The following is a 17,524-nucleotide window of genomic DNA, read 5'->3' as shown; positions in this document are numbered from 1 at the left end:
AACTATAAAGTCAACGCATTATCAATCTCTCTAATGAATATCTATTCCGAACTTTGAAGAATTCAACAAATAATCTGATAGACGATATCAACATCGCTACTATGATGATTCAAATTTATAAACTACTATGAATAATACTACTCGCAATCTTGTAACCACATTTCGTGTATTCAACTTCTAAATACATGTATAGTTAGGTATTCCAAAAATCGACTCAACACTCAATTTCCAATCAAATACCCTTACTTCACCAAAGTATCGTGTGGGATAACACACAGGAGTTTGTTGAGACTCTTTTTACATTTCTACAAGAAAACGGGTATCGCCTTGAAAACGTCTACAACGCAGATGAGACTGATTTTTGATAGAACACCTTACCAACTCAGACATTGGTAGGAAAATTTGAGAAATTTGCTCCAGGGTGTACAGTGATAAAGGATCATGTTGCTATAATGGTATGCACCGATGAAAGTGGATCCCATAAAATTCCGCTTTTATTCATTGATAGATCTAAAAAAAACCTCGGTGCTTCGAAAACGTTATACATCTATGTGTGATTTATAAGGATCAAAGAAATGCCTGGATGGACCGAGATCTTTTCCAAGAGTGGTATAGAGAGGTTTTTCTGCCCAACGTAAAAGAGAAACATGGATCACCTGTAAGATGCCTTCTTCTCGTCGACAATGCTCCCTCTCATCCACCAATCGACGTCTTGAACAGCATTGACGATGCTTGCCAAATTATGTTCTTGCGGCATAACGTAACGTCACTTACCTGTATACAACCGATAGAACAGGGAGTAATTGTTAAAATGACAAAAAATCTATAGAAAACAAGTTCTTTTGGAAAGTGTGCAGTTATTGGAAACGATATTAACTCGCTTAAAATTAATTTACAAGATTTGAAACCTTCTTATCGGACGAAAAAAGTTTCATTCAATTTGACCCAATGGAAATAACTGAATGTGTGATTTTTAACTATAAGGTGATTGTATAATTGTGATTTTACGTTAAAAAACTACTTATTTCAATGAGATTTTCTCATTGTACTCTTAGAATAAATAATGTTCTAATCAGACCTTGAGAAATTTCCCCATACCGGGACAATCTCTCGAAACTATACATATAACGCGCATGCGCCAAATAATTTAATCTCATTGGTCGGTGAAATCGCGCCGCGGTGATGTTTTCATCTGCTGAGCAAGGCGCCAACGTACACAAAATGAAACAAAAGCTGTAATTCTCTCGCGCGTAAAGCCGTGGATTGAGGTTATGCTGCTGTTTATTTTTACGTAGCGTGAATTGTCTAAGAAGAATAGTATCGTTCAGCAATACCGTGGTTGATTTCGGAAGATATTCAACCGACGCAATAAAGAATTTAACGGAAAAGCAAATATCAAATGATACAGAAAGTGGGTGTTATTTATTGAAAGAAGAAATCTGAAATTCAACGTGAAATGTCATTAACAAGTGGGAGTCTGGACAAACAGAAGTAGGTAAGTAAAAACAATGTTTATTGTGAACAGATTCTTTATTTACATAAAATTAAAAATAAATGAATGGTTGAGACCCAGTAGATATTTCCAGAGTAGATTCGTTACGGTGCAGTGCTCCAGAAGTCAGTAATTAGTGCCGATGAACATGAAATAAATAAAAGAAATGAGTAACAAGGAATAAAGAAATTATTCATCTTAAACACGAAGCTTAGGAGGACAAAGAGTAGCAATTAACAGAAAACGTACCCGACGCAATACTCACAAAAACCCTCGCCGACATCATTGATTAGTTGACAAAGTTTTTGCAGCTCCATTGTACAACAATCAATGTTCCGTTAACAAAGAGGGTTCACCAGATATCCAAGAATAAAAAGAGAAAAAGAACAACAGTTAATATTACAGTGTAAATCATGCTATTAATGAAAAATTAGGAAACAAAACAATAACTTACAAGACAATCGTCTGATAACACTGGGAGACCAATCTCCACTCTTCTGATCACCCCTCGTCTGGCCATTGGTTGCCTTTCAAAAAGTGCTGCCTTTTTTTTTGCCTTCAAAAATACCGAAAGATCCTGTTTGATAATAATAGCTTCTAATATTTTCAGGTACGAAATAATTCATTGTCAAAGCGGGACTAAATTTTGTCAGGCATGGAAGCATGTAAGTAAATTTCCAATTACGTGATTTTTGACAATGACAATATTTTAACATGGATTCAATGATAAAATTCGTTTTTTTTCAGCAGGCTCGAAGTTTAAACTTTAATTAACACGAGGACAATTATGCTTTACCTGATGGTCAAAGCGTTTAGGTGGCAAGGATCCTGGTTTCTCGAGCGGTGCAATCATTAGAACCATCAAACCTGGTTGTTTCGTCAGACATCAGGTGCCAGAGTGAATTTTATCAGGCCATCGCCACCTTCTTAACATCAGTTGAGGCAAAATTGAAGAGCGGGATATACTACAGATCATAATGGCTGAATATCCCATCATTTTACTTTGATCGAGCCAATAGCGATAAGTTTGTTACTTAACCGTTGCTGCCAATTTATTCTACCGAGGAATCATTCTGTGCACCATTGTAATTTAAGCATTATTATTGACCAGCATTATTTTTCAAACTTTATACCATTTGATTAGATATCTTATTTTGAAGCTTACTTTTACTCTCTTTGGCATTGAATTCAGATGAATAGTTTTTCAAGTCCTCAATTAGATTATAGGGTTGAATTTTGCTAGGCAAACTGAATCAATCTAAATCTAGAACTGTTAAATAAGTTCAGTTAAAAATGTCTTTAAATTTAATCTTAGTTGACGGTGTCATCTGGCTAGCTAGTTGCACGATAACGTGAAACCAAATTCAATTTTACACTCTTTATAGGGTCCTACGCTAAGACTGAAAGCTTGTGAATCTCCATGTACCGCAATTATTTCTGCATTTCATGTTAGCATTATCTGGAGCAAAAAAATCCCATTTTGAGATTGAAAATGGAACCTGAAACACAGAGTTATTCAATAGCTCGAATTGAAAACCAAGAATTTTATAATGGTTTCTGCAACAAAGGGACTCTTTCCAAATATCCTTGTTAGAAGGTGATGTTCGGAGGACTATGAACAAGATATTGTATCGGATAACATTATTTGGAAAAAAATCTTCGTAAACTTCGTTAAAAACTAGATAATCATTTATTTTGATGGAAAAAGGGACACAATCTTTACATTACTTTAAAATTGACATTACTCTAAAACATGATTGTCCTTGAAGCTAATTGTGACATTGAGGCGCATTTTGAGAAACTTGATTTTCAACTTGTGTCACAGGATGTGATTTACATTTCTGAGTTCTACGCTTTCGATTAGATTTTCTTTGTTTCGAACTGCACTAACATGAAATACAGAAATCATTTTAATAAATCTAATATTACTTGAATTTTCAATTTGAGTATTAGGTTCCCTTTATTTATTTAATCGAACATCATTGAAAATTTGCGAAATAAATTCTGATAATCATTCGGAAATTTTAAATAGTAGTAGCAATAATTTGTTAATCGGAAAAAATACATTGACTATCGACTATTCGTAAATTTTGTTGAACTATTTTCAAGGAAAAAAAGATTCACAGTTCCGTTACAGATAGTGAGATATTTAAATTTCTTGAACGCTCGGTTTAATGTCTCATTTTCGAAAGTGATAAAATTCAATATTACCGCCTGAAATCACAAAAGAGTGAGAAAGTTGCTTAGTTGCTTGAAAGTGGCAATGATCTTTGTACGTCTGACAAATTGAATGGGCAGATAACAGTGAATATCAGAGATGTAATTATTTTAGCCGTATCACCTGTTGATAGATCAAATTCCATTGTTATTTCTAATGTACGAAATAATGAAAATGATTAAATAAAGTGTTCGCACCTACCGGCTGCGTTTCTTCCAAGCACCCAACATTTAAACAGATTTCTAATTTTAGTCGAATAAAGCCAATTTTCAAAGAGCATTAGCATCAACTTTCCGAGTCACTACCTCGACTGTTTAAGATTCTAACCTCAAAAATTCGTATGAACTACAACGCCGCCAGAAACAGAGTTTGACAGCTGAAACTCGGAGTGGTCAACCTGCCCGAGCAGCCGATAAAACTCGCGCATGCGCATTACATGTATAGTTTCAAGAGATTGTCCCGGTATATTTCATTCGATGGAAAGTGTGACTGCTACGAAACCCAGTTGTGCGCATGTTTCTAGAGGCGTGACTATGCAGAGTCTCGGGAGGATCTGTACTATGGAAAGAGAACGTCAATGGCTTATTTCGGGGTCTCTTGATGGGAAATTCGTTGACTATTGAAGGGTACAGGCTAATGAGGGGTTGGCTGCTGCGGGCCAATACTGCATTTTTTACGGTACCTTTTATTACCTCGAAAAACCGATTCAATCATTAGACGTACCATTACGTATGATCAACATTTTTTTTGTCAGATATTACTTCTCAGAGTGAAATGATTTCTTCATTCCTCATGAAATTGTGTAATATTGAAGCATTTAATTCGATTTATGGTAATTGAATTCAAACGTTCTATAAACTGAATTTTGAATTCAGATTCATTAGAGCATATCCGACCACGCGTTGACGACTCACCTTATTTGTCACGTGGTTTTGCGACGTGACGATTTGAACACGGCCTGTGAAAGAAAGAGAACAAGATACGACAACTTCGATGCCCATCATTTCAAGTCAAAGGCCTGTAAATTACAAATTCTCTGGTGAAATCATTTTTGAGATGATCGTTGAATTTTTTCGAGACAGACCGACAGGCAACGACTGTCAAACAACTTATTTTTCCGATACTAAAGGCCCAGAAATGTAGAGATCCGTTCAAGTTGCAGAAAGTTATTTTGGACCGAAACCAATACTTCTCTTACGTCAACATAGTTGATGGAAATTAAAAAGTGGCGTCACATTGTCGGATCCTGTACGGCTGATGATACACATTATTCAAAAATCAGACAAACGGAGAGTTGAGGCATGATTTTGAGGCTTTGAAAATTTGTAAGGTTCTCGCTCTGTTATAATTATGTTTTTTGACTCTCGCATTTGTTTAATGATTCAATCATTTTACTCGTTACACCAGTGTTCTATGAAAAGGAGGGTTGGCTCGAAGACTTTCTGAAAAACTTTGATCATTTGCTGCCGATTTTATTGTACTGGTCGTATCAACCGGACTCTGGAGCTGCTTGGGTCAGAGCGACCAAGTCGTATTATTTCAATAACATTGAAACAATGAATAGAAGTGAGGTGAGTAAAAAGATATTCAAACTTAACGATTGGAATACGATAAGCTTTCTTACTGTATACATATCCAGCAGTATAGGAGGGTTGGAAGTCATGAATGTTTCCAAAGAGTTCCAGTGGTTAGGTTTCATATTTCCGACGTTGTTCATTCAACTTATATTTTGAATCCTAACCATAGAATATCGCGGAAAAATCTGAACAGCTGAAAACTGATCGCGAAATTCACTACCATATTTGACAGAGATTTACTAATAGTTGGCACAATTATGGAGTTTGGTCGCTGCAGTCATCTTTTGACCTGAACGCATGATTTCTATCATCATGTGAAATTGTTACTGTACGCGTAGATTGTATCAGGAGCTTACACCTTATCAGTCTCTTGATTGAAAATCGTATTACAGTAGCGTCTTTTAGCAGAAATTCATCGAAATTAGTTGTTTTCACAAAAAACTACAGGCTGTATGTAATAGTGTGGGTGAAAAAAAATTCTTGTCGTATCAGTTCTGGTGATCGTTGACCTAAAATAATCTGTAATTATCCGTATCGTGCCAACCAAAGAATTGAGTGTTAAGGTGATGCGCCATTTATGAATCCCTTTGTTGCAGTTGCTGACTAACTTGACGTTACTCATCGGTGACGCTACGTTCACCTATCCGATGTACTCCGCCCTGCTATACCAGCATGCAGTGGCAGTAAATCCCCAATATTTCTACGCCTTTAGATATCGGGGCACCTGGAGTAACACTTACCTTTACAGCAACCCTTTGACGGACTACGGAGTAGCACACGCGGATGATCTTGGTTACATTTTTCCACATGTAGACTACAATATCATCTTAGCTCTCAACAAAACCCCAAATGAAAAAGATCTACAAATGAGGGAAATCATGGTGCAATTGTGGACATCTTTTGCGAATCACGGGTAGGTTTTTTCCAATAATGAGAATCTCTGATGATACATATGATTCACAACTAATACACGCATTTTCAGTAAACCTTCAACTTTGTTTTTTCGTGGAAATACAACGTGGGAGCCGTACTCGAAAAAGGACAATTACCTTCAGATAGGGGACAGATCCGAAATCACGCTAGAGGTTAAACATTCCTTCTCAACAGAGCGAATGCAATTTTGGGCTAACTTGGAAAGAAGTACGGCAGAAGCAGAAACCATCGGGTTCATCCACTGACACGCCACCGCTAGAAGATTCTACTGTCAATATTTATCGACCGATTAAACGCGGTATTCCTGTAAAAATGCCGAAATCATCGAAATTCTGCATGCAATGTCGAACAAAAATAAACAGATACTTTTTCGTATACTGCGAGAATGCGGCTAGGAAATTTATTCCAATAATTAGTAGTATTTCGCTTACAGAAATACATTTCTCGGCATTATTAGTGCTTGAGGGAAAATTTTTTTTTGGATGTTTGTATTCGGTATTGTTTGTAGAATTGCGTTCATTACAGCATTTTTACAGCAGTGATGCGTAGGTTTTGATAATATTCAAAATGTGTGACATATAACGCAATCTGTAACGACTGAATATAGCATCCTCCGAAGAATTAATTTCTTTTTTGTGATCTCACTTTCATGCTCGAAATTCGTTTTGTACTCGTCATAATGTAGGTGCGAAACGTAATATTTGCTAGCTTTTCATTCATCACGATGAGACTTCGAAATATTGATGAAAACGATAGCACAGCTATAGACTCAATTTGTCAAGGATATTTTCGTGTTATCTATATCTTCTAAATTCTTACCCAACAATGAACATTTCAATAGTATCTATTCTTTAGGAAACTGCGATGTGTGATGGTCAGAATGTGTACGAGTTGTGTGTACGGTGGCGTTACGCGATAAATAGCAGTCTTCGTCAATCAAATCGAATATGAATACCCTGGTCGGTAAATGCCATACGCCTTGGGCCAATAGTAGCAGCAATGATAACGAAATTCGTGCAACTGTGATCTGATTTGGGTGTTATCCGCCAGATGGTGTTATTATCACCATTGTTTGCATATTGGTAGCATATCTTCTGACGCAGCGTTGCAATAAATTTCCGGAACTTTTCCGAAAATCAGTTGGATAGCTTTAGCAACATCTTGATGAAGAGTTGCTCCATGGAGATGACTATTCAATATGTTCCATTCTTTCGTTTCTTGCTATCGAGAATCGCTTTGTACCAGAAAATCATTATGCAGCAGCGACTCGTCATTTAAAATGATGTGGTGAAAGGTAGCGATAATACCTGTTTCAAATGTTTTCACATAATCACTGTTCCGCCTGATTGCGAGATCACAATCAATGGTGATTTTCTGAATTAAATCATCTATCAACTATTCCTTGCATACAACATGAGTCCTTTCGTCTTGTTCTACCAATTCTTAAGCCTCATCCTCGTGCGTTTTTTTACGTCTCAGAATTCGTCCACTCGATTAAAACAATTTCATACCTATGTGAACCTAGCACCCGACTTGAAGAAACCTAAACATTTTTTGTTGATTGTTGTAGGTTTTTGTATGTATTTGTTTGTAGTAACAATGTTTTCGTTTGTAGTAGCGCCAACAAAAAATATAAGGGGTTGAAATGCACAGGTGCAACACACCTCGATGGAATCTACTTCCAGAAGTAAAATAAATAAATAAATAAATGAATAAATTTCAAAAAATAAAAAAAAAAAAATGTCACCCCATTTTGAAAAAAATCGAATTTATCGGTAGTTTTCCGTACAGAATCGTTTGTAGTTGATTGTAGTGAAGATATTTTCGTTTGTAGTAAAAAGGGAAGAAAAATATATTTTTTTGTTTTTTTTTTTTAGCTGGAATTTCTGTGGCCCTGCTGCCAACTAATGTTTCGAAATCTTTTGTAGTTGTTTGTAGTACAATTTTTTTCGTTCAGAATTCCTTCAAAATTCACTGAAAACGTCCTACTCGCTTCGGAAACGTTAGTAGTTGTTTGCAGTACTGATTTTTTCGTTTGTAGTTCCTTGGAAATTTACTACAAACGTCCTACTCGCTTCAGAATCGTTTGTAGTTGATTGTAGTACCATTTTTTTTTGCTTTCAATAACTTTGTTATGTTTCTTTCGTTTGTAGTAACTTCGTTTCGTTTGTCGTCATTTGTGGTAGTGTTGATTCCGTTTGTAGCTGTTTATAACGGAATTTGTTTGTTTCGAATAGTCTTGAATCAGTAGGTAGTCCTTGGACAGTATTAGTAGGTTCAGATTGTATACGCCGTTGAAAAAATGTATTCACATATCTATATATACCGTTCATTCCTTGAATGAATGAATATTAACTCTCCATTACATGCAATCGTCCAACTTGTACTGCCGCTATGTTGTCGATGTTTTTTCAGCTAACCTCAGTGTGATGTATACGCGCACGGAAAGTAGGCAGTGTATAGAGTCAACACTGCCAAGCAATGCGAGCGCATAAGTACCGCTAGGAGGGGGGCTCTCAGCGAGGAGAGCCGGAGAGCGTCTGAGTATACGAGGTCGTAGTCGGAGGTACTCGCGGAATGAAGCTTAGTTATATCACACCTGTGTGTTTTGATTTCCCTGACCAACTTCCCTACCGGATCCCGCACCCACGCAGGCTCATACCTTGCACTCAGGTTTCTGGACAGTCCATGATTTATTCAAAACGCCCTGAGAATGATCCTGTTGCTCTGTGTTGATAACTGGACATTTGGTAGAGAGGTAGATTGGAGTCATAAAACGTTCAGTCTGCAAAACAGTTCTGTACTCTGGATAACGTCTGTTCTCTCCGAAGTTCGGTCATGTACACCTCTCTCTCGGTCTGGACCGCCGACCATCGTTCTCGCCTCGGCGTGTCGCCCTCTCCGGCCTCTTGGAGGTAGATTCGTTTGAAATTACGAGGCTGATACTATCAAAAGGCTGATTTAATCAAAAATCGATTATTTTTGGTCATTCTTAGGATTTACGCCTGCGTAGGCAAAGCTCCTTTCACGGGCGAACTGAAGTCTACATCTAACCAAAGGAAATAGGTCAGAGTTCCCAGACAGTCGTTAATCAACAGATATTACTTATTATTCATAGTTGATCAATCACTTATTTTATTGAAAATCGTATCCAGTGATGTTGAGCTCCTTGTTGCCTCATTACCGTACTACGGATACAACCGCTGTCACCTGGAACGGACGAAAAGCGCACGTCGTTGTTGGGGCATGAACTGTACGTACCGTGCGTTTGAATCGAATCGGTGAGACGAACACACGAATGTTCACGTGTGAGCCGGAAATAAATGTTACATCGCACGCACCTAACCTCGAACATAATTTCGCGTATGCGGATCAGGAATTTATGAACAAAAACACGCTGCACTAACACTTAAATGTTGGAAGAAGTTCGGATACGCCCCAAGTTGTAACATCAGCTCCATAACATTACCGTTGCATTGTCACACTGGTTTTTATTGTAAATCAATCGCTCGGCCAACGAACTGCGTTTGAAATATAAAGAACGTGCTTGGAACGTGCGATTGGTGAGTTTATGAACTTGAATCCTCAGATAAGATTTTTTAACTGTCAATAAGTCTTCATGTGGGATAACACGGAGTGAAATCTTTTACAATTAGTGCTAATTTTTTGATAAAAGAAAAAAAAATTTGAATCAATTCTCGCGTTATCAGCCACAATTTTAGAGTATCTTTCCAATAATAGATATATTCTAGTGAGAGGTGAATATTATATTTAACTCAAATACTATAAAATTTCGATTGTAGTTGTCACGGCACATATGTTCATTACACGTTAATAAGTTTTTTAACAGTTAAAAATTGGTCCCTGAACATAGTCAACGGAATATATTTATTTATCATAACAAGACTCTTTTCTCATAGTACGGTACATATGATTTGAAATGAAGAAATTCGGGTAATTGTATTACGCGCCTCTTCCTCGAGATCAACTGGTAGTGCCCCCACTCCACACCGATGTCGCCACATATTTCATAGTTATATATCGAAAAAGTCGGCCCTGCACCCTTGTCCCCTAGATCTAGTAATTCTTCTTCTTTGTGCTGACAAGCCACAATCAAAAAATAAAAAATAAAATAATAAAGTGCACAAAAAACATTAAAAATGTTCCGGAACCGGAGCAGAAGTACAGATCCGGGAAAAGAAAACGACGGAGGACTACTGGAAAAACGAAAAACGATTGGAACGAAAATTGGCGAAGAAAAAGACGAAAAAGAAACGGCGTCGCAGGCACGCCTCGTCGTCGTCGCCCGACTCGCGCTCGCCGCGAGATCATAACCTCGAAAAGAGAAGACGCGGCTACGAATCCCCAACGAGAAACTGGGAAACTGACAGTTTTTCACGGAATAATACGGAAAATGGTAAGTTGTCTCCCCGCTGTCCTCGGAATCCCCATTAATGGGAGAGGAAAAGGGAAATATTTTGCAGGTTAGGTCGTCTTACCCGTCAAGCGTGATCATTTCGCTGTAGCGAATTCGGCACTCTGCACAGGCTGTAGCCCTTAGAGAGGAGTTGTAACTCATGCCCAACAAATTGGAAAATCCAAAACGATGCCACTCGTAAGGTTTCAACCAATCGAGGAAGCTGTAGCGATGGCAAAATTGTATAAATATATATATGTATATATATATTTACACGAACATTATTGAAACGAAGCCGCAATTGTGATGTATCACATAGAAAATATTCCTCATTTATGCATACAGGTCGGGCCTCAGGTTCACAAGCCGATGATACAGCGACCGGGGAAGTACCCGTCGTCGAACCGCAGGGAGACGCGAGACGCGCTGAAGACGTCGATCTCACAACTACGAGAGCTGAGACACCACCTACCCCAGGAGTCGATGAGTCAGGGGGCCTGGCAGAAAACGTCCTTAAAGCTATGGGGAAACGGATTGCCCCAGACAGGGTCCTGGGACCGGAAATTCCAAAACCTATCGCGGTGCGATGGGAGGAAATATTCAAACAAGGTCTGCCACCAGAGCTGAAGACGTCAATCATCGAAAAATATCCTCCGCCAAGCAACTGCATGTTCATTGATCCGCTAAAAGTGAATCCCGAGCTAAAAGCGGCGTCAGCGGAAGCGGTCGTAAAACGAGATAACCGCATCATCTCAAAACAAGAAAGGATCGCAGCATGCCTTTCCGCTCAAGGGAAAGCTTTGGCCACAATCATAAAAAGGGATAACGACGCCGACCTTGCATTAATAGAATCGATCAGCGACACGGCGAGACTTCTCGCAGATCTTCAACGCGAAGAAACCGCAGTAAGGAAAAGCCTTATCTTAGCGCCGCTAAAAATATCGGTGAAGGACACACTGCAAAATTCAACAACAGACGAATGGCTATGCGGAAAGGATCTCGAGGATCGGTTGCGGTCAGCCAAAAACTTGGAACGGTCACTTAATGAGCTAAAACCTACAACAAAAAATCAAACACCAAAGAATTCAAAAAACTTCAAGACTCCGCCACGTTACCAAGCGCAAAAAACACAATCGGGGACGACCGGGGGGCAGAAATACACAGGATTTCAAGCACAGAAGAAATACCCATCCCAGCGAACACAGCCGAGCCAATCGCATCACAAACCGTATCAGCGAAGAGACAACAACTCTCAGAACCGACGACGGTAAACCTTGTAAGTATCACGGCAGGTAAATTACAATTTTTCTTAAAAAATTGGCGAGCAATAACGTCGGATCAAAAGATCCTTCCATGGATCGAGGGATACGAAATACCGTTTTCACTAACAGTCGAACAAAACAGGGTGCGTATCGAACCCGCGCGATCCCCCTCAGAAAAAACAAGAAACCTTAAAACTAACAGACGAACTGCTCGGAAAAGGAGCCATCGCTAAATGTAATCCGGCAAAAAATCAATTCATCTCAAACATTTTCCTACGACCGAAACCCGACGGTTCGAAGCGGTTGATTATAAATTTGAAGGAACTGAACGCTTTTGTCATAACAGAACATTTCAAAATGGAAGACCGGAAAACGGCTCTCAGACTCATAAGCCCTCAGTGCTTTATGGCCACTTTGGACCTTAAAGACGCGTATTACCTGATTTCACTCGCGAAAACACACAGAAAATACGTACGGTTTCAGTTCGATCAACAATATTTTGAATTTACATGTTTGCCGTTCGGCCTTAGCGTCGCTCCGTTGGTTTTTACGAATATAATGAAACCAATAATTTCGCACCTGAGGAAAAGAGGATATTTGTCCGTGCTATATCTCGATGATTTTTTACTTTTTGGAGACACATACACCACGTGCCAAGATAACGTCAGAGAGACTTGCAAACTCCTGAAAAAACTAGGATTCATTAGAAACGAAAATAAAAGTCAAATCACACCGTCCCAACGTTGCAAATTTTTAGGATTTTATTTTGATTCCGTACGATGGACTGTAGAATTAACAAAAGAGAAAAAAGAAAGTATCAAAGAAGAAAGCGCTCAGTTGAAAGCTCGAGATTCCGTAAAAATTCGAGAATTCGCACAATTCTTCGGTACTTTAGTGTCAGCGTGGTTTGCGGTCAACTACGGCTGGGGCCATACTAAAGCTTTTGAGCGAGAAAAATACTTAGCCCTCACATCCAACGGGGGAAAATATGAGGGATACATGAATGTACCGGAAACTCTTTCGCCGAATCTCACCTGGTGGGAATCAAAGATTGAATCCTCAATAAACCCAATTCGAGATTCGAATTTTACTCTTGAGATCTTTTCGGACGCCTCACTATCGGGATGGGGAGTATTTTGCAAAGGTGAAAAATCTCACGGACACTGGAATGAGAACGAGCGTCTGTCCCATATAAATTACCTCGAGTTATTGGCAACCTTTTTTGGCCTCAAATGCTTCGCGAAAAACTTAGAAAACCGTCAGATACTTCTTAGAATAGACAATGCAACCGCGATCTCGTACATCAATCGAGAAGGAGGAATTCAATTCCCCCACTTAAACAAAGTAACAAGAAATATCTGGGATTGGTGCGAAAATAAAAACATATGGGTATTTGCGTCTTATGTAAGTTCAAAAATGAACGTAGACTTAAAAAAACTCAATCATTTTTCGTTGATTCTTGTAGGTTTTTGTCGGTAGTTGTCTGTAGTAACAATGATTTCGTTTGTAGTAGCGCCTAAAAACAAACATAAGGGGTTGAAATGCACAGGTGCAACACACCTCGATAGAATCTACTCCCAGAAGTAAAATAAATAGATAAGTGAATGAATAAATTGAAAAAAAAAAAAAAAATGTCACCCCATTTTGAAAAAAATCGAATTCATCGGTAGTTTGCCGTACAGAATCGTTTGTAGTTGATTGTAGTGAAGATATTTTTGTTTGTAGTGAAAAGGGAAGAAAAATATGTTTTTTTTTTTCTTTTAGCTGGAATTTCTGTGGCCCTGCTGCCAACTAATGTTTCAGAATCTTCTGTAGTTGTTTGTAATACTGATTTTTTCGTTTGTAGTTCCTTGGAAATTTACTACAAACGTCCTACTCGCTTCAGAATCGTCTGTAGTTGATTGCAGTAACATTTTTTTCGTTTGTAGTTTCTCCGAAATTTACTAAAATCGTCCGACGTGCTTCAGAATCGTTTTTAGTTGATTGTAGTACCATTTTTTTTGCTTTTAATAACTTTGTTATGTTTCTTTCGTTTGTCATAACTTCGTTTCGTTTGTCGTCATTTGTGGTAGTGTTGATTCCGTTCGTAGCTGTTTATAATAGAATTTGTTTATTTCCAATAGTCTTGAATCAGTAGGTAGTCCTTGGACAGTATTAGTAGGTTTATATTGTATACGCCGTTAAAAAAATGTATTTACATATCTATATATTCCGTTCATTCCTTGAATAAATTCTTCATTATATGTAATCGTCCAACTTGTACCGCCGCTATGTTGCCGATGTTTTTTCAGCTAACCTCAGTGTGATGTATACGCGCACGGAAAGTAGGCAGTGTATAGAGTCAACACTGCCAAGCAATGCGAGCGCATAAGTACCGCTAGGAGGGGGGCTCTCAGCGAGGAGAGCCGGAGAGCGTCTGAGTATACGAGGTCGTAGTCGGAGGTACTCGCGGAATGAAGCTTAGTTATATCACACCTGTGTATTTTGATTTCCCTGACCAACTTCCCTACCGGATCCCGCACCCACGAAGGCTGATACCTTGCACTCAGGTTTCTGGACAGTCCATGATTTATTCAAAACGCCCTGAGAATGATCCTGTTGCTCTGTGTTGATAACTGGACATTTGGTAGAGAGGTAGATTCGAGTCATAAAACGTTCAGTCTGCAAAACAGTTCTGTACTCTGAATAACGTCTGTTCTCTTCGAAGTTCGGTCATGTACACCTCTCTCTCGGTCTGGACCGCCGACCATCGTTCTCGCCCCGGCGTGTCGCCCTCTCCGGCCTCTTGGAGGTAGATTCGTTTGAAATTACGAGGCTGATACTATCAAAAGGCTGATTTAATAAAAAATCGATTATTTTTGGTCATTCTTAAGATTCACGCTTGCGTAGGCAAAGCTCCTTTTACGGGCGAACTTAAGTCTACATCTAACCAAAGGAAATAGGTCAGAGTTCCCAGACAGTGGTTGAACAACAGATATTACTTATTATTCATTGAACCACAAATAACTGAGAAAAGAGTCTTGTTATAGTGAACAGGATTTATTTACTGTTAACAAATCATATATTTGAATAAGGCCAAATAAATATTTAGTTGTAGATAAGAAATCGCGCATTTGTATTTACTTTTTTCTGTGAAATGAAGATTTGTTGATACTTAATGAGTCATCTATTTCTTTAGAATTAGTATCCTGTGGTATAAAACAGACGAACACAATCATAAACTACTCAAATAATGGTACCGGATGAATATTTATTAATAGTTGATCAATCATCTATTTTATTGAAAATCGTATTTAGTGATGTTGAGCTCCTTGTTGCCTTATTACCGTACTACGGATACAACCGCTGTCACTTTTTCCAAACCTACACACTCTGGAACGGACGAAAAGCGCACGTCGTTCTTGGGGCATGAACTTTACGTACCGTGCGTTTGAATCGAATCGGTGAGACGAACGTCCGAATGTTCACGTGCGAGCCGGAAACAAATCTTACATCGCACGTACCTAACCTCGAACATAATATCGCGGATCCAGATCAGGAATTTATGAACAAAAATACGCTGCACTAACACTTAAATGTTGAAAGAAGTTCGGATACGCCCCAAGTTGTAATATCAGCTCCATAACATTACCGTTGCATTGTCACACTGGTTTTTATTGTAAATCAATCGCTCGGCCGACGAACTGCGTTTAAAATATACAGAACGTGCTTGGAACGTGCGAATGGTGAGTTTATGAACTTGAATCCTCAAATAAGATTTGTTAACTGTTAATAAATCTTCATGTGGCATAACACGGAGTGAAATCTTTCACAATTAGTGCTAATTTTTTGATAAAAGAAAAAAAAATTCGAACCAAATCTCGCTTTATCAGCCACAATTTTAGAGTATCTTTTCAATAATAGACATATTTTAGTGAGAGTTGAATATTATACTCAATTCAAATACTATAAAATCTTGATTCTAGTTGTAACGGCACATATATTCATTACACGGTAATAAGTTTTTTAACGGTTAAAAAATCGTTCCTGAAAATATTCAACGAAATATATTTATTTATTATAACAAGACTCTTTTCTCAGAGTCCGGTACATATGATTTGAAATGAAGAAATCCGGGTAATTATTGATACTCAGGACGGGATGTACTTATTCCAGTTTAATGTCATGAAAGACTTCATCAGATAGCAATACCGCTCTATTCGCTAAATTGAACATCGTAGCGACTTTTCGCTGTGTCGGATGATGTGACAGATAGTTCAAATACCTTCTCGACCAAGTTGGTTTCTGATTACAATTAGTGAACAGGTAACCTGATCACTGATCGATAGATAAATGATGTATGAAGCGTTTATCACACAATCCAATCTAATGTATTATATCATAATACGTATAGTACATATGATAAAGACAAATTACCTAATTGTAAGAGTTCTATTTAGTATATGGGATCTCAAATAACTGAGAACTGTTCAACAAATTTATTGATTGTGCAGGTACTTGATGACATGGACTGACGATCAATTATTTTGGGTGAGTCTTTGAGATTGCAGAATGAATTCATTCGTCGTGGATAAAAAAAGATATTCATACTTACTCACAAATTTGGATCCATATATACTGCGTCGAGCGACTCTAGGCGGTTTTTCAATGAGAAGAATTTCGCAGTGATGCGGCGATTGAGAATCTGCCTGGCAGTGATTAGTTTAACGAGAAACAACAACAGAGTTTCTTTACGCTTCTTTATTATGTAAAGGGCTGGACGATACGAAACCATTGGAAATTCAGTTGGCTGTATCAGACTCGAGTATTTGCATTTATTGTCGGTATGAAGTCTGAAACGTGAAATGAGGAGTGAGTATCAATAACTAAGGTGGTTTAACGCATTGCACCTCCGAGTGATACCGAGTCAAATGTATGTTACATTGTTTGCGCGACGGTCGTTGGACAGCTTGAATATCATGTTTGACGATTGGCATGTCGAACTCGTTAGCGATGGACAAACAGTTCGAAGGCATAAAACAATCCCACCAGCAAGATTCGCCTGATTCGAGTTTGTTCTCATCGGACAACGTCGTGTGGCGACAATGGTTTCATATTCAGGGGCGGACTGTCTTTTTCTCTCACTATTGCTAAGCATTTTTTTCGCGTCGAGTGCCGGTTACCTCGGTGGAACTACTCAACCGAAAGTGACTATTCCCCAAGGGACTCTGCGGGGAAAAATTATGACCACCACCCATGGCCGAAAAGTGTCGGCCTTTCTGGGAATTCCTTATGCGCAACCACCGGTAGGAAATAAGAGGTAAGTGAAGTACATAAATTTAGTGCTTACCGATTCCATGATGTTTTTTATCATAGAAATCATCATGTAAATGCAACTGATGTGGCACTTTTAACTACCTACAAACTTAGGAATTTGGAATGGGTGGAAAGGTCCATTAACACAAAGATTGCATTCAGTGAAATAATAACAAAATATGTTCGTTTCATAGCTTCGAATAAAAAATAATATGCCCCAGAAGTACAAATAAAGTGAAAACTTTTGACGAAAACATCTATAAACCGAGCATTGAAGAGAATGCATACTGAAAGATTTATAAAGAATTAGTTCAGGAACAACACGATCCA

At 38.4% G+C, this 17,524-nt stretch overlaps 3 protein-coding genes across 4 annotated transcripts in view; 2 read left to right on the top strand and 1 right to left on the bottom strand.

The window, feature by feature from the left end:
- Positions 1-6,835, top strand: part of LOC124299307 (juvenile hormone esterase-like) — a 28,787-nt gene extending 21,952 nt beyond the window's left edge. Inside the window, exons 3-4 of the mRNA XM_046752445.1 lie at positions 5,884-6,200; positions 6,270-6,835. Of these exons, the coding sequence (XP_046608401.1) occupies positions 5,884-6,200; positions 6,270-6,465 (513 nt within the window). The 3' untranslated portion in view covers positions 6,466-6,835. The remainder of the gene's footprint in view (positions 1-5,883; positions 6,201-6,269) is intronic.
- The window catches only part of LOC124299284 (flotillin-2), a 510,013-nt gene that overhangs the window by 175,043 nt on the left and 317,446 nt on the right, over positions 1-17,524 (bottom strand). The window lies entirely within an intron of this gene.
- The window catches only part of LOC124299276 (juvenile hormone esterase-like), a 29,478-nt gene continuing 28,798 nt past the window's right edge, over positions 16,845-17,524 (top strand). For both annotated transcript variants that reach the window (XM_046752379.1, XM_046752378.1), the window contains exon 1: positions 16,845-17,198. In XM_046752379.1, coding sequence (XP_046608335.1) covers positions 16,984-17,198 — 215 coding nt within the window. In that variant the 5' untranslated portion in view covers positions 16,845-16,983. The remainder of the gene's footprint in view (positions 17,199-17,524) is intronic.

Source organism: Neodiprion virginianus, chromosome 2, assembly GCF_021901495.1.
Source record: "Neodiprion virginianus isolate iyNeoVirg1 chromosome 2, iyNeoVirg1.1, whole genome shotgun sequence".
NCBI lineage: Eukaryota > Metazoa > Arthropoda > Insecta > Hymenoptera > Diprionidae > Neodiprion > Neodiprion virginianus.
This window is presented reverse-complemented; position numbering and strand designations above follow the sequence as displayed.